Source organism: Rhipicephalus microplus, chromosome 2 (genome assembly GCF_043290135.1).
Source record: "Rhipicephalus microplus isolate Deutch F79 chromosome 2, USDA_Rmic, whole genome shotgun sequence".
Classification (NCBI taxonomy): domain Eukaryota; kingdom Metazoa; phylum Arthropoda; class Arachnida; order Ixodida; family Ixodidae; genus Rhipicephalus; species Rhipicephalus microplus.
Window position 1 is genome coordinate 291,352,681 of NC_134701.1, and position 18,254 is coordinate 291,370,934.

At 46.9% G+C, this 18,254-nt stretch overlaps 2 protein-coding genes across 3 annotated transcripts in view; one reads left to right on the forward strand and one right to left on the reverse strand.

Annotated features, from left to right (window-relative positions):
- Nucleotides 1-18,254, forward strand: part of LOC119177980 (uncharacterized) — a 44,828-nt gene that overhangs the window by 19,041 nt on the left and 7,533 nt on the right. The window contains exons 4-5 of one of the 2 annotated variants that reach the window (XM_037429156.2): nt 1,772-1,846; nt 2,972-3,103. In XM_037429156.2, the coding sequence (XP_037285053.2) occupies nt 1,772-1,846; nt 2,972-3,001 (105 nt within the window). In that variant the 3' untranslated portion in view covers nt 3,002-3,103. Of the gene's footprint in view, nt 1-1,771; nt 1,847-2,971; nt 3,104-18,254 lie in introns of those variants that run through there. The other variant, XM_075882254.1, reaches the window with a different exon arrangement.
- LOC119177990 (FRAS1-related extracellular matrix protein 2) overlaps nt 15,032-18,254 on the reverse strand; it is a 290,210-nt gene continuing 286,987 nt past the window's right edge. The window contains exon 24 of the mRNA XM_037429165.2: nt 15,032-16,569. Coding sequence (XP_037285062.2) covers nt 16,117-16,569 — 453 coding nt within the window. The 3' untranslated portion in view covers nt 15,032-16,116. The remainder of the gene's footprint in view (nt 16,570-18,254) is intronic.

The following is an 18,254-nucleotide window of genomic DNA, read 5'->3' on the forward strand; positions in this document are numbered from 1 at the left end:
TTCTTGAGTGAGTGTAAGCGAGTAACACTTTATTTTGCCGACATAAGGTACTATCGGGTCATCATCAGAATTACATCAGCCTCACCTGAATTCGCGTTTATACTCACGTCTACTCACAGGTATTCAAAGCAGTGTCGTTCATGCACTATTTCTATACTTATTAAGCAGAGGCGTGAAATACGTAAACGTGTGCCGTAATATCCTCCCACCATCAACCATTCTAGGTATAATAAGGAACTGAGACAGCCGGAACTGTTATTTGAGACCAGATAGGAGCGTAGGCCTAGCCATCGAAAGCAGCGACAACGTCTGGGCCGAGCGCCTCATGCTTAGCGCTGACGATGTGTTTGCCGAGCTTTGCAGGGCCTACTACTTCTTCATTACACAGGGAATTTTCGATTGTTATATCTTATGTTGTCATATCTTCCAAGAAAAATTACCTCACTGGTGTGAAAGCACTCGGAACTTCTTTTACAGCGACAGCTGTTATGAATGGGATCAAAACTTGGATCACGCGCGGCACCACAGTTGTCCGCCACCACCGCCGCCGCTGGTGTACGTAACCACTATCGCAGAAATAAGAAAATAAACCCTAAGGACACAGTGGGGCTCGAGCCCAGGTCCGCTGCATGCCAGCCCAGTCTTCTACCATTGAGCCACGCCGGTGATTGGGACTTGTTGGCAAACTTGCCTTAGGCAGGTCTGATGTCGAGAAAGCAATCACGTTTATACGACTTATAAAACGTTTTAAAACAGCGAAAAAACAACCAGTCGTCGCACAATGCAAATAGCGTAATGTGTGGGTAGTCCAGTGCTCGAACCCATTACAAAAGGTTGTTTTTGTTCCCCTATTAACTGTGGCGCATGCATGCCCACTTCAGGCATAATTCCTCATCGTCGTCAGGCACTGCATGAACAATTGGCACAAAATTCCTTGCAAGTGTTTAGCGGATACCACGCTTCTCGGAAGATTGACGAAAAACAGCATAGCGAATGCCAGCCTACTACAAAAAAAAAAAAAAACGTTATTGCGTTAATGCCCTGGTGGGTATCAAGCAAGTGCGCTTGCAATGGTTATCCAATGAGTGTTTGGAAAGGCCCTGAAAGGCTGCTCTTCCAAGCTTTCGGTGTGACTGTGCTGTACCTTCCGCGGAGGCCTGGTTTTATTCATTTCTTTTTTTGAAGATACAATTTCAAACGGCACCAAGAAAAGCACCGATTACGTGAGATATTGAGGTTAAAAGGGTGTTGACACCACGGTCGAAGAAGCTAATTCTGTGCTGATGGACTCATGAGTCGACTCACTTATACTCGGATCAAGTCGTGAGCCGGAGTTTGAGTGAGCCCTGCTGAGTAATGTTTTGGTGAGTATGAGTCCGAGTGAGTCCATATATTTCATGAGTGAGTCTGAGTGGGCTCCACAAGTTTTGCCGACCTATGCATTGACATAATAGAAAGTAAAGGCGCTGCGACGCACATTCGCCCCCCCCCCCCCCCCCTCTTTGAAGGGAAAACCTGCGCACGCCTATCATTGTTGCGAGCATTGAATCATTAATGCAGACTGACTCATGACGCATTCATGACGTATTATCGCATGACACGCTTGCTGAGCGTCGCCGGCGTGTACACATACGATGGTACTGTGGACTATTTGTTTAGTATGTCCGCATGTATGAATCCTGTTTGCTTCCGCAGCACGAGCAATCTAGTCTCTGTGATTTCCCGTATAAAGAGCAACCATTTAATGGATGCATGTTTCGGAAACTTGCAGTTGGAAGAGTTCCGAAATACATCCCAGTGCCTGCTGGAAGGAATGCAGATATCCGACATAGCAGCAGGCATCAGAGTGAGTACTGCAATTTGAAAGTTTTTTTTTTGTTCGCTATATTTTCCCAAGTAACCACAGCATCTTGGCTATAGAATTTGAATGCACGTGTTCTTCTGGACTTCCATCGTTGTAGAGAAGCGGCGATTTCTGCAGGTCCCCTTCCTCACCTCTACATGCATAAGTAAAGAGACGAAGTAGTGTATGACTTAAACAGTTGAACTGCATTCATGCGTCCTTGCAGTCGCCTCCGGGGTTACCAAATGATAGAAAGCAATGAAGAAGATAGCAAGTAACGAAAAACAGCAGTTGTTCGCTTAACTGTTTTTTCTAAAGAGTGATCTATTGAACGAAAAAGAAGTGTAAAACTACATGGCTCCTATAAATGTATACTTTTCGGCATCCAAGGTGAAATTGTGATATATCTATCCCTCAGTTTATATATACAAGTCATACACTTCTTTTGTACAACCAAGTTGAATCTGTACAACTTAGACCAAGACCCTTGAAAAGTGACTAAATGAGAACAGCGTAACAGAACATATGCAGATTGGGAGCCTCCCTAAAACGACTTGAAATTTTTTTCTTCCCTGGCAACGAAGCGGCGCACGCGGCGGCTCGAGACCTCACGAACTGAGCCGTTGAGAATACCGACACTGCCTCGGCTGAAGTTCAACGCGGGAAAGAGCGGAAGTGGAAGGGAAGTACGAGCTATAGTAAGGTGTAAATGCCCGCAGCTTCACAACAAACTAAATAAATACCAGGCAGTTGCATGGCGACAACTGCAAACACACACTATACCTCAACCCAGTTCTCTTCCATATCTGTTACCTAGATCTATATTTGACAAACAAATGCAAGGTTTGTTATGCAAGGGCAACACTATAGCGCATATACCATGGGAGGCCTTGAGTTTACATGCCAAAACACAAGGAAACCACAAGAAGGTAGTCTCGAAATGCAGGACGCTCTGGCAGGAGGCTCTGCTCAGCTCCGATTGGCTGCGCATTAGAAGAGTGGGCCGTTCAGCGAGCCGCCGAAGCCGCTCGAGTCCATGGGCTCGCGGCCGATGCATATTCTGAGGCCCGTCCCAAGTTAACTTTGCTGGACAGTTATTAATAAAGTTATATCTTCTTCGACTCGCAGGAATGCAAAGGAAGCTCCAGGACATTCTGACGAGCCACAGCACGATGGGGGTTGTTGCGCGCACCACTGTGGCGTAACATTTGGTCTGCTTGTTGATTTTTTTTGCCAAATAAAACTTATGCTCCATAACAATGAGGCTTGGCACAGCTTGCACCCTTCCGTGGGGCACCGAACTAATTCTTGAAGCATTTGTGAAACGCATGTCTGCTCTGTTACGACATATAGGCTTCTGTTGAGGGTGCGCAAAAAAAAAAAAAACGCGCTATGAGATATAAATTGCCACAAGCCATTTGCTCTCCTGGTGTTGCTTCGCTGTCGAAAGTCTGGTGCATGGCTGTCCCCTTGCTCTTTTGGCAGTACATAGTTATGTAATTAAAAACAAGCGGCAGTTCTTCGGTATTTTACGATGCGTCAACGTGCTGTAAACTTTTTGTTTGTTTTGTAAGCTGCAAATGGTTTACTTTCACTACAATTGCTTGCCCAGCATACGAACTAAGATGGAGGCGCAAATGTTGTAGGCCCGTGTACTCAGATTTGGGTGCACGTTAAAGAATCCCAGGCGGTCAAAATTTCCGGAGCCCTCCACTACGGCGTCTCTCATAATCAAATAGTGGTTTTGGGACGTTAAACCCCACAAATCAATCAATCAATCAGCATACGAACTAAGTGAAGCTGTACGTCATGGTTGGGCGTTTGGTATATATCCCAAACAAGGCAGATACCACTACCGAAGTGAAATACTTTTAGTATGTGAAAACGTGATATTTGCGGCAGTGTCACGAAAACTGAACGAATGTATGGTGCGAGAAGTTGTGACACTGCCTGCTCTGCATGCAGCTTTGCAACAAGGGCGCATTCGAAAAAAGTGCACAAAAATACCTCTGTATCTTCTGGAGTACCTACACAACATGGGACTGATGGGAAAGTTCGTCAATTCTGGCGCACGTGGGCATAGCAGGAAACTTGCTATGGATGCCTTATACCCATGTTACGCAGGCAAAGAAAGCATGGTTACGACCAACCATGCATGGTTAGCGCCAACCACGGTTAGCCGATGTTACAAAGCGCGAAAGGATCCTCGGTTAAGGTGGCTAACGCCATCCGGCGTAGAACAATCAACAGAGCCACTTACTTGCGTATATATTCTCCGAATACATTCAGCAGCAACCAGGCAAAAATGTCATATGTGCCCCCTAGTATATTCATGTACTTACCGGTACTTCTTGTTCAGATTGTCATCTTACGGACTTGCTTTGGCGTGAATGGCTCTGCGTCAGACGGAAATTCGTCATTCATCTCGGCTGTAATTGCCGCGTACACCTTTGCATTGCGTGATGTGTTCCGCATATCACTCAAACGATTTTCTCACATCCTTATCAGGCTTTACGCGTGGTTCGCGCTGTCCAACTCGTCCACTTTCCAAGCGCGCTCGCCGTCATGTACTCACCCATGGTGAGCACCGCCATTTTCGCGGTTATCTGCCTAACCGAGGTTGCAGAGCTCGGTTTCTTAAAACCACGGTTAGCGGCATAACCGCGGCTTCGTGTGCCGTGTAACATCAGCGAACCGCGGTTAGCGTAATTGTTGTTTAGACTGCCTGTGTAACAAAGGTATAAGACTATAACAAAGAAGGATCCTATAAAGAACCTCAACGTCTGTAAGCTGTATACAATCATTTTCAAACTAACCTTATCAAGTTTGACAGCTCACCACACCGGTAGGACATAAGTGCTCACCAGGCCAGATGCCCCTCTTCCACTCTGCATCTGCACAAGGTCAGCGCGTGCAACAGCGTGGATGATCCGACTTAAAAATATAAAAAAAGCGATACAAACACTTTTCACTATGACCACGTACCGACACGCTCATATATACCGTGAGACCATTATGTTTGCCTTGCAAAACCTATAATAATAATGAGCCCTCTTTTTTGGGGCTGAACTGATATTGTGACAAATCAACAATGTTTGCTCACAGCACTGCAGCATGCAATTAGGCTCCCCCGAAGATGGAGAGCAAGATTCGGTGTTTCGGCATGAACATTGGACATTGTAAAAGCAGGGTAGTGTCTAGACAGCTCTCGAAATGATTTAGATCTAGCCTGTGGCTAATTGAAAGTGACACTAATCAGCAATCTGCTGTGCCGTTAGGTGGGGTCGAGGAAGAGGGGCATCTCGCGCTTTTGCGCACGCGTCGCTATTACATGGCAACGCTTTCCCAAAGGTACACAACCGCCTCCGCCATGCCTCCACCATGTGGCGTTCTGATTGGCTGCGGCAAAGCGGCGAGCCTCGGCGGACGGCAAAAAATTGCTCCGGGAGTGATCGCATTTGCCGCCTCGTTTTCTGCCCGCTTTCGCCATTTGAAAAAGAGTTTTCCCCGCTTTCCGCTTTGTCACCTTGCCGCTTTGCCCCCCCCCCCCCCCTCCTTCTTCGGTGCACGTGCCAGTACAGCAGCAACACCCAAGCCGGGATATTTGAGTGAAGCGGCGACGCCCTGTCACCCTCCGCTTGGGTGCGGCAGGGGTCCCAGCACGTGCGTTGAGGCTGTGCGAGTAGCGCATCCATGGGTGCGTTCACGTTTGAGAAGTGTAAAGTCACAGTTTAGCCAAAAGGGCGAAGCAATAAATAGGACAGCAACATATTAGAATGTTTTACGAAGCAAGGCTGGTGTTCGACCTCACATAACTCGACAAAACACTGGTGTAAAGGCGCGTTTACACTAGAGCGACACGATACTGACAGGACCCTGAGGAAGACACGAGTATGACGCAGACCATCAGCTGACGAGCCGCCAGACCTTATGGTCACACTAGGCCGACGACGACGCCTCAAAATACAGCATGTCGTCGTAGTGTAACATAATGGCACACTGAAAACACCAGCAACCTCACGATACCTCACGATAAACTGATTCAAAAACTTAAGCGGATTGGTCTTCCAGACATTCTCGTAAACTGGATTTTCGAATATCTTACTAACCGGTCACAGTTTGTTGCCATTAATGACCACGGTTCACCATCTCTTCATGTCTCATCAGGTGTGCCCCAGGGAAGTGTACTGGGGCCATTGCTTTTTCTCATTTATATCAACGATATTGTTAATGTCATAACACCTACAGTACAAATTAGATTATTTGCCGATGATTGTGTTTTGTTTCGTGATACTTACTCTGTTCATGATCAAAACGAACTTAACACAAATCTTTCCGATACAGATCAGTGGTGTAATGAATGGGTAATAACCCTCAACGTAGACAAAAGTGTCTGTATGCGTCTAAGACGTAAAAAAAATCCGCTAGACTATATCTACCAACTAGGGCCGTCAACCCTGAGAGAGGTCACTAGCTTTAAATATTTGGGCTTGACCATAACTAACAATTTATCTTGGAACGTCCACATAGACAACGTATGTTCACCTGCCCTCCAAAAACTCGGGTTTTTAGGACATAAACGGCGTAACTGCCCTCCAAATGTAGAGCTTCTTAGTTATTTTTATTTTGTAAGGCCTAAATTAGAATACGCCAGCACAGTATGGGATCCTTACACTAAGTTTAATATTGATAAAATTTAGCGGGTTCCAAAGAAAGCAGTTCGTTTTATAAACAACAAATACTTACCACCTGATTCACCCTCTGCACTAATGACTGCAAATGGCATTCAGCCACTTGCTTCGCGCAAACTAAAAAAAACGGCTTCATTTTGTTTTCTTGCTACTTAACAATAAACTCACTATTGATCCATCACCGTATCTATCTTTCCTATCAACTAGGTAGACCGGACATCACCATCCCAATTTGCTTAACCCATATTTCGCGAGAACTGATGTCTTTATGCATTCTTTCTTTCCACGGACAGTGTCTGATAGGAACAAATTATGTGATCCCCATTCATTTTGAATGAAGTAGAGTGAACTGCATTATGTATGGCGCAGGTTATTCCTGTTTTTTTTTTATGTGATGCGCCCTTCCTGCTTGGACCATTTATGGTTCGCAGTATGTACTAAATAAAAAAAACACATGAGCAGACCTGTCGTTGGCGTGTCGTCAGGATCTATGCGGCTGAGCGAAAATTTGCATGTGTCTTTGCGTCAACCGACTACGAAGGGGACAATCTTGGGAGAGATTCCAGCCCTCCCAGAGGTTTTCACGGCGTTTGAATGGGCATCTTACACACTCCACGGAAGTCTTTTCTTCGCTTTCCTTTTGTGTATTCCCACCTCCGTTCGTCGGCGCCGTGGATGATGGCGCAGGTTGGGCCGCGCAGCCGGAGAGGGACAATGGCAGAGCAGAAAGCATGACAGTTAGTATGAGGCAACCATAAGCGGCGTGTTGTGTGTAGCGCAATTAATGCGGCTGATGCAGAGCATGAAGGCCGTTCCCGACCCGTCAACTAACGAAGCTGATCGGTTCCGCGAAGGCGAACGCGGGAGACTTGCGCACGGGAAATAAAGAAGACTTCTTCGTTCACACGGTTCACGAGCGGAGCCGTCAAGGTCGCACCCGCCTGGGACTAGAAAGGGAAAGCTCCCTCGGAAGCGTGTCTGGCAAGAATTATGTCAAGCGCGGTCGTCTGAGTTTCAAGCCATTGTTGGCATGCATGTGTGCCATTGAGAATGCCGCAGGGACGCGACCACTGGGCTGACCATGGTTGCGGCACGGAGACGAGCTTATCCTCCCCCGCTATACGTCATTACCGAGTGTTGGAAGGACGGCGGAGCGCCTCGCTGTCGCATGCACACCTGGTCAGCGCAAAGGACCTCACGGTGTACTCTGCGCGCTCACGGAGGCTTCTACGAAGCGACGTTTAGTGAGAAAGCTGATGGAGCTCGAGCGTGAGAATGGCTACCGACGGAGGTCGGCTGATACATGGCCTGACATGGAAGAAAGTGTGACACGTGGAGAACCTATCCCCTCTCGTGTTGTATTTCGTAACGTGATTCTTACCAATGCAGAGCCTGTTATGAAAGTGTTTCTACGATTGGTTATGGCGATGCGAGCCCACACGCGTGATTGGCTTGTGTGGAGAAGCTTTGTTCAACCGAGGGTTGAAAAGAGAATGTTTGAATAAAGAGTGGAGGTTCGGGCTTCGACTCGGGCAAACGCCCGGGGCAGCAATTAAGCGCCTCTTCACCGAGTTACGGCTCTTCCTTCGCGCTGCCACCGTGCACTCGAGTCATCGAGGGGACCCACTCCGAACCTCAAACATCTTCCCTCCTTAGGTAGTGTAGAAGCTAGTCGAGGAGAAGAAAATTAACTATGGTTAAAAATGAGGTGCATGTGTGCAAGTTTAGCCAGTGTCGCTGCTTGTGCCTCCAGTGTGACTACAGAATTGGTCAACGAAAGGCTGTGAGTACGACAAGGCACAGACGGAGTCTTCTAGAGACCATCAGCGGAGTGTTTGTGTCGTTGTAGTGTAAATATGGCGACGACAAGACAAAAGACATTCCCAAAGATAGTCGGTAGACCAAAAGAGGTGATGTGTCTCTAGTGTAGTCGCACCTTTAGGATACACGGCCGCTCCAGGTGCACTTTTGGCACCATTTTTTTCGTGTTGAGAACACAGCCCGTAGAAGCTCCCGCTTGCTGTGGGGGCACAAGGCACGTGCTAATCGTGGGCACTTTGAGCACTATCTCACCAGAAAAGGTTGCCACGTTAAACTCGCTGGGGATAACGTTCTTGGTATTAGCAAGGTTTAATGAGGGTAGGGCCGCAGTGCCATGAATATAGTGAACTAGTGTATAGCCATGAGCTAGAAGCAGTGAAAAGTGGGAAGTGGACACGTAGCGCAGGCCATAAGAGTGTGCGCGAGTGCCACCTCTTTTTTAGCCCTTGGAATATCCACTGGTACTTCTATATGCTGAATATATGATGAAAAGATGCGAGATGGTGGTACTTGGAGTGTTCACTAGATGGACGGACGGGCGGATGGACAGAGACAGATTCATGGATGGACACACGGATGGATGGACGAATGTACACATGGATGGATGGATGGACGCTGGGATGGACGCAGGGACGGACGTATGGACGAACGCATGGATGAACGCACAGACGGACGGATGTGCGGATGGATGGACACACAAATAGACGGACGGATGAACGCATGGACGGTGGCACAGACGGACGCTTCACCCCACTCATCATCATGCACTCCGTGGATATGGTGTGATTTCTGCTTCTTTTCTCTCTCGCACGCAAGTAGCCAGGCGCAAGGCGCAATAAAATTGCGTATTAATAACGGCACGTAAGAGGTCAGTAAATAAGAAAATTTTCAATTTTGCGCCATGTAAGGCAAATGCACGACGTCGCTACCACTTCCGGTTGTGACGTCATTTTTTTGCTTTTTTGTTAGTTGTTCCCTCCTCACATAGATGATGGTTGCAACGAGCCACCGACTACTGGATCCATGGGCTTCTATGGAAGTTCCGCCACGAGTTTACGTATACCTTGCAGACAACCTCGGCAGTAAATGCGATGTTCGCTCCGCGGAAAGAAGAGGCTAGTGCATCCTTCCCCATATATATATAAATACATATACATATACGTGAATGACGGCGGCGGCGGTGGTGACGGCAAAAAACCAGCCGGGACTGTCCGTATAATTTCTATCGCAATAAAACGAAAACGCCAGAGTGGCCGGAAAACCTCGATTGCGCGCGTCGAAGATGTTCACATTCGTTCTGCCCCACCCGGCCGCCGTTGCCGTCGCTACCTTGAGGATTAATTAGGTTTTGCCTGCTTTCTGAGCACAAAATTTCGTACCGAATTTTAGTTATTCGCGCAAAGTAGTGAAACGAAACAGTTCACACTTTTTCCAACGTTGTTTTGGGAGATAAGCAAGCAGAAACGACACGAGTGAACACAACGGCAGCGGTGGCGGCGGGCTCAGCTGGCTGTACACAAACACGAGACACGCTGGGGCATGCCGACTCACTGCTGCTGCACCGTCTAATGCCAGAGTGCTCGGCGATCGTAATCCAAACCAGGCTCTTGATGAACACGTCCTCGTTGAGAACGTCAAGCTTCGTCATGCTGCACGGGTATAGTTCGCGATTGGAGCCGATGCGAGCCACCACCGACACCCTTGCCACCATGTTGAATTTGCGGCTGGCTGGATATGTCACGTGGTTCGATCTAGCGCAGCCAAGGCCGCGAAGCGGAAACTGGATCCTCTTTTGGGTGGCGGGAAAATGGGTCTCGGAATAAGTTTTTCGCGCCGGCCGCGTGGCATGGTTTTTCCGGCCGTTTGGGCGGCCAGTTACCGGAGGGTTTCGCCGCTTTCGCTTTCTTCGAGGCCAAGTGTAAACGCGCCCTTTAAGCGCAACATTGGCTATACTGCGACGTGAGGATAACGTACTCACGTTGCAACGTGCTCTGTTTTTTACAGCGAAAGCTGTTGTGAGATCACAACTCGGTTCTCGCGCTGCGCTGTATAGTTGTCCGCCGCCACCGCCGCCGGTGTTCGTAAGCACATTGTGCGAACTTAGAAAAAAAAACTATACCAATGACACAGTGGGGCTCGAACCCGGGTCCACTGGATGCCAGCCCAGTAGTCGACCACTGAGTCACACCAGTTTTTTTTTTCTTTCACTGAGTCACACCGGTGCATATGGGGATGTTTGCAAACTTGCCTTAGGCAGGCTTGATGTTGGGAAAGCAATCGCGCTAATATGACATCAATCGTTTTAAAACAGCGAAAGAACAAGCAGTCATCGCACAACGCAAATAGCGTAACCAGTAGATCGTCCAATGCTCGAACCCGTTACAAAGGCTAGTTCTTGTTCCCCTATAAACTGTGGCGCATACCAGCTTCCGGCATGCATAATTCCTCATCGTCGTCAGCCTCTTAATGAACAATCTGCGAAAATTCCTCGCAATAGTTAAGCGGATACCATGCTTCTCAGAAGAATGATGAAACATAAAATATCGAATGCCGGTGTACTACCCTAAAATTTTTTAATAATAATGCCATATTGGGAATCAAGCAAGTGTGCTTCTAGCAGTTACCCAATGAGTGTTTATATAAGGCTTAGAAAGGCTTCTCTTCTAGCTTTCGCTTTAACTGCTGCGGCTTCCGCGCAGGCCTGACGTCTCTTCTTTTTTTGCAACCTTGGAATGCTTTGATGAGACGTTAACAGCTGTTCTCAATAAAGAGCTCGAAGTCCGTGCATCATCTCAAACTATCGTCAACACAACGTATTCTGTTGTGGTATAAGCCTCTCCTCCCCGAGACAAAAATGCTCGCTCATTCAGGCTCTCTTATACTTGGCCAGGTGTCATAATCAGTCTCAACTTTTAAAGTATGTATGCGTTACGTATAGACCTCGTATTTGGCTTGCACGAAGAAAAGAGTGCAATATAGGATACCTCACTATTGTCATGCGGATATGCAAAGCAGAAAGCAACGATGCTGTTGAGCTTTTACAGCGCTCCTCTGGTCACACACATTCACACTCGAGAAGCGAAACGAGAGCGACAACTTCAGAGGGGTGGAAAACTGTTCCCGCGCATCGAACACGTTCACATTTGTTTTGCCGCTGCTGCTGCAACTGCGACTAACGAACGAAGAGAATGCATGTCGCTTCACTCGTTCCCTAAGCTTGTAACTTCTTACCGATGTTGTGCATTAGAACAGGAAAAGGAAATGTCTTTCGAAGTTTCAAGCCACTTCTTCAGGACATACGCCGACAGAAGCGCACACGACGACAGTGGCGGTGGCGGACTGCACGAAAACGAGATATATTGAGGCACGCTGACTGGCTGCTGCTCACCTTCTGTTGGACCAAGTGTGAATGCGCCAGATGAATCGGTGCGAGATTGACCCCCGTATTCACAAACACTCCTCCACTCTACTTTCACCTTTCACTTGACAGAGTTGAGCACTGCGCCACCGCTTGGCTGAAAATGACGCTGTGCTACTCAAGAATCACAGAAGACTATCGCTGATATGCAGTAACTCGCCGTGCCTAAAGATAGCGCTCTCATCGGCTTTCTCAAGTGAAGGCGAAGCGTTGAATGAAGGGAGGTTCTAGAATACGGGGTTAGTTTTCTTCCACTCGATAGCGGAGGCTTCTATGCGTCAAGGCAAGTCTTACCTTGACTGCACTATAGCATGCAAACCACGTGATGTAAACATGTGTGGCGACCACTCTGCGCAACTCTCAATGAAGCCTCCACCTCGGCATCTTTTCGCTCGGCTTGACACGGCTGCACAATGCGCACCACATTCCGGTGAGCGACAGCGCCGAAACCGTCCGGGGCATACGTCACTGGCGGCGCCTACAAAACTGGGCTACATACAAGCGCGCAGGAAAAATATTTATCTAACAGTCCCACCGCAGCGTCGGTATGTTCGTCTCGCTGCTGCTAACACGTTCATAAACGTTATGTTAAATGCTTGGATCATTCGTTCCTCCTCGACTGCATCCCACATCTGGTGATCCGGACGTGATTTGAACACGCAACTATCTCATAATAAGAGGCAGATATTGAATGACATGGTTTCTGCCGACGCAACCAAGACGACACCGAGCACGCCAAGTGCCACGAATAAGTGTCACCTCACGCCTACAGCTTCTCCTACCAAGCCTGCTATCACAATCACGCAGCCCCAGCAAGACAAGGCAAAGCCGATTCCACCGGGCTTAGGCGATACATAATCAACCAATTCACAAATAGCCATGCAGTCGTCGCAAGACATCGTTTTCGAGATCGCTCAGAAGACGACACCATGCACATCACGTGGCACGAATGAGTTTCGTTTTACGCCGACAACTTTGTCGGCGTAAAACCAGCGAACGACCAATTGAAAATTAAAAATTGTCAATTAAAATTTCAGCCACGGAGTCAACGGGGGTTCTCATTAGTGGATTCGAAAATTACACGAGCGGCTGAATGAAGCTTGCAGCCTCTACAAGGACGCGTTCTTCGGAAGCCTGATTTGATTTAAGATTGCCGCGAAGACCAGACATCAGCGAAGGCGAAGCAGCAGCGAGTCCGCGTGTCCCAACATATGTCGCTTTTGCACAGCCGGGCCGATGAGCCACCGCCGTTGCCTGTGCACTTTCTTCTGCTGGTTATTTCCTGAAGTTAACAGCTCGAAAAGCTGAAAACAATTGAATTTCCGTGTCTCCCATGTATATCCATGGGCGTGCACATAATGCCCCATTAAGAGAAGGGTGACTTAAGTGTCTTCTTTGTTGGTCTAGTTCAAGGAGGATTAAAAAAAAAAGTTGTCTAGTTCGAATTTCGAGAAGAGTAAGCATTGGATGAAATAAAAAGAAGGAGGTGATCACGTGCTTCTCACAATGGCCTGCCTCCATTTATATATATATATATATATATATATATATATATATATATATATATATATATATATATATATATTCATATATTTATATATGGTCATCTAACAGAAGAATTTGAGAACCCTGCTTAAAAAAAAACTTAACTATCTTAACTGAGGTGCGCGAAAAATCGAAGCTCAAAAGCAAGCCGGTGATTCATGTGTCACGAAACCCTCGGCCGTGTTACTTGCCGCCGAGGTAGAAAAGCATCATTAATACAATCTGTCTGCTCACCCTATGGCTCACCTAATAATTTCTTCTGCACATGTAAGCACTTATATATGCCTGCTTGTTCGAATAAATCCTCAGTTGTCAGTGTGCTCTGCGTCCAGTTGTCTTACTTTTTATTTCAATTTTTTTTGCACACCTCCGTTGAGATGAATTCCCAACTCGACCGGCAGTCCATGTTTCTCTTGTTAACTATGTTTTGGATCCCGCAACTCTCTAAATAGCGTATAATAATTTTGAATGACAGCACCACGTGTGCCGTTAAAGGGTGTCGTATACGTGACAAGTCAGAACTCGCAAGATGAAGTCACAGGAATGAGGTACTTTTTTGTTATAACTTACTTTTTTGTTAGGTGTTTTGAACACTTCCACCTGTCGCGTTTGGCGACGCAGCGAGCTAGCGCACAGTAGGCCACGCAGGGCTGTTATGACATCAGTAAACATTTCATATTCACCTTGCTGCTGAGAAGGAGCTTAGAAGTGTGGCAGCTTGGGCTAGTTGGTATGGCATGACGATAGTTATAGCGCGAGAACAAAACAACGACACAGAGACAAGAAGGACACGAAAGACCTTCTTGTCCTTCTCGTCTCTGTGTCGTCGTTTTGTTCTCGCGCTATAACTATCGTCATGAGAAGGAGCACTACGATTTTATTTAGAGGGCGTAACATTGGTGTCACGCTGCAGCAATTACGGCTTTGGCAGCTGCAGTGACGCACGCGAACGAGAGGGCGCACGGCGTATATAACATACGAAAACCCGAGAAATAGACTTTCCCACATTGTCAGACTGCTTACGGTCGTAAAATGGCTCGTAATAAGCTTCCGCATTTCTTAAATGTTTGTAACAATATGCAAATTGATATTCTCAATGTAAAATAGTTTGATTTGTATGGTATTTTCTGATCTTAGACTCTTTGTCTAAAATTGTTGGACTTTATATAACTGTACACTAAAAATATCACTGTTAAGTGTTACTATGTTACAGTAGAAGTTTCAAAGTGTTTATGTCAGTGTTGAAGTGTTTACAATGTTGAGAATGTGCCCGAAATTAGGCTACTGTGTTTGTAAGGAGGCGAAGGACTTCCTCAAGTCATTAAAATAGCTTTTTCCTTCACCTATAATATTGTATTGTAACAAAACCTAAAACTAGATGAATCAATTATTTGATCGATCAATCAATGAATAAAGCGGCAACGTACTGTTCGAACCAGTCTTACAGGCAAAAAACTGACACTGTCAAAACCGTGAGTTTGAATTGATGGCACACGCGCTGTTCATTTATGCATTAACTTCTTCATATGTTTATCGAAGGGCCATATTTGTGTTTTTACCTGCAGTGTCTTGTTTCGGTGGCGTACACTTACAAATGCCCAGGCAAAGAAAAACGCGGCTGAACTATCCGTATTAGGATCGAAGATAGTTGGAGTTGATGCGCCATCAACAGTGCTGCAGAATTCCGATCAGAGCCGAATAAAAGAAGGAGCATTTTGCGTATATGGAGAACGACTTTATCACACAAGAAAACGTGATCCTCACTTGTGGCAGGCACACATATCTGAAGATGAGATGTAGGGCACACGATGAAACAGTGTCCAGAGACGTTGCTCGCTGTGGGCAAGCTTGTTTGTACTAACCAAAAGCTTCTGGTCGGCAGTGATAAGATGACATGAAATCTGCACTCTAGACCGGCGCGAATAGTTTTCGCAAGTTCGCACTCACCATTCACTCAAGCACATCTACACGTGAAGGGAAAAACGAGCTGGAACGGCCACCGGGCTTGGCGCGTTTCCTCCAAAGTTCAGTTTTCGTTATGGCACGGAGATGGTGTATAATAACTTGTGGCGCAAGACTGCTTACTTTCATTTGGTACTGCCAGGTGCCTCGAACGGAAGATCGGCTTAAACTGATGAATTCTTGAAGCTCTTGGGTCTTGCACTGTTCTGCAATCTTTCTGAAGTCACTCCTCCATGTTGGAAAACGCAAAGTACGAGATACTCACGTTCTTGTGAGGTTTTTGTTTTTCGTTCATGTGACATCCAGCGTTATTTGTCAAGCTTTATATACACATAGGCTGCTTTAGAGACATTGCAAAGACACTTGCGTGGGCACTGATATGGCAGCCTCTATAAAAATCTTACTTGCCCGCTTAGTTAAGATTGTCATGGAAGGCGAACCCACAGTAAGGTTTCTTGAATGCTACAAACAATCTAGACCTGAATGCTAAGATAACCGTGAAGATCACATTCTAATAACACGAGAAAGACTCAAATACGGTAATCTGAAAGGCTGCAATATTCATTGGGTGCATGCCAATGAGGTGGCGCGTAATGACAGCTAATTTATGGTGTGGAACCATTCGTCTTCAAAAGTGACTATGATGTCAATGTTCGCTTGGTTTTACAACGCACAGCGTTGAACTGAGATATACAGCCTCTCAACCAGTGGTAGGATTTCAGCTGTGCACACGTATAGATGCATTGAATCATGGGTGCTTCAGTCTCCACGCTCGTGCCGCTTCGAACCATTGGCATCACCTCGTTCGGTGCCCATGGAGCACTTCTTAAGTGTCCTCACACTTCCGTCGCGGTAATGTTTGGAGAGTAGCCGGAAGCGCAGACGCGGCTCTTTCCAGAACAGCACACGGTCACCGCACCGTTTCCGGATGACGTCAGGCTGGCGGAACTGCGTCGCTTCCGGCACACAACGACGGCGATTGTGAGCGCTATCACCAACGCGGCCACCAGCACGCACGGTGCCATGAGCCACGGCAGATCGGTCGTCGAGTCGCCGTCTGACCGATACGTCCACGTGCTCTGCAGAACGTCCGAGAGCACGATCTGGTGCATGTTCGTGCCCCGGCCGTCCTTTCCGATGCTCTCGACGAGCACCGACCGACGGTGGCGCTGCTGGGGGAACCAGTCGCCCGCCGGTGCGTGACGCTTGCCAAACCTCTTGGAGCCGACGCCTTCTTTACCGCGAAGCGTGTAGATGCAATGGATGAACCAAAGGGTCCCTGAGGCGACCTGCGTGTGTGAGTCACATCATTAACGAACAGTCAAGAGAGCCAAGGAAAATATTGGCGATGTTATCTGTGGTAATTAAAATGCAAAAGGAGAGAGACTGGATGGAAAGATAGCTTTCCGCCACCAGGAAGCGAACCTACAACCTTTAAATAACGCTCCTCATGCTCTACCAAGTGAGCGGCCCCGGCAGTCATCACCCCCACTGATTTTATGCGGTATATTTGTGCCTTTAAACATGTGAGTGTCAATTAACACCACTAACAGCCATGACAGTGAGTGTGCAACCCTCCGATGTGATGCAGGCTTTCTGCAGAAAGCTGCATGTGGCCAGTCTCGCCCGCATTTTTCCTGGCTCTCAACAGTGACTTATGTGCGCACAAATTTGGCCATCCCCACTTTGCGCGACCGGTCCAGCAACAAAAAAATGTTCTAATATTTGCATTAAGTGGCGTGAATTTCGGCACAGTCAAGCACGGGCTACTCGTACTTCCCGACGACCGACACGTCTGTAACTTCGAGGTGTGGTATACTCGCTTTCTTAAGACGTGCCACGACTCTCTGCACACGATCGGGTGCGGCTGGGCTATGCGCTCTAGAGCGGAAGTGGACGTGGCTTGCTTGCTGCCTCTTTCTTTCTATTTTTTTTTAACAGTGAAGGTGTTCCTTGTCGAGCTTTTGATGTCCGGGACCCGTTGTACCGCTTGTGGGCATCATAAAAGGGCATGCGCTTGGGTAAACCACTCTACTTGCCAATGGTCAACTAGAAAATAATGAAGGCGACAGTTAGCCCAACATACAGGTATGTGAGGTATGTGCCACGCATATTTATAAGCCTATCAGAAAACTATCATCATCATAAAGACGTATGTGCCACAAGGTAGAATACGAATACCCACAACTTCCGCTTAGAGGGTGACACTTAGCCCAACAAATGACGTGCGCGTTACCACGTGATACAGTGTGGGTATAAAAGGGGATCACTGTACTACCGCATCAAAGCTTAACAAAGGGTGTTTCATAAAGAGCATGATACAACATATCAAAGCTTCTTGAGTGAAGACTTCTTTGTAAACCTGTGAGTAGGAGTGGTATATGGTCAAGATGCAATAAGACTACCACATAAAAGCTTAACAAAGGGTGTTTTATAAAGAGCAGAGATACAACATATCCAAAAGACTTGCAAAACATAAAAATGTAATACCCTGCCGAAAGTAACGCCAACAGCTCTGCTGTTTCATCACTGACCACGAAGCTGCGCTGATTTGTTTTCTTTCCGTTCTTCCAATTTTACTTACTCAACTGTAACGGTTTCATTCAACATGGTAGCGTTAAACAGCTCGTTTTACAGAAATTCTAGCGTCGGCTTCGTTGATTGTGAGCGAAAAATCATCTTCTTATGCATGAACGAAAAATTTAGAACGATGCAAATAAAATAAAAAAAGTGATAAAAAACTTTGGAGTAGAGTTCAGGGTTCTTTAGGTCCAAGTGGAGATCGAACCCAGGTTGTTTGCATGGCCAGCATATGTTGTACCACATTGTCACGTCTCTGCTTATAAAAACAGTGAAAAGGACTTCATCTGCTTGGAAATGCAGTGAAAGTAGCTTTCATGCTTCACAAACACACGCGTCCTGTGTACATGCTTCACAATGCCACGTCAGATATTACAGTACTAATGCCTGGTAC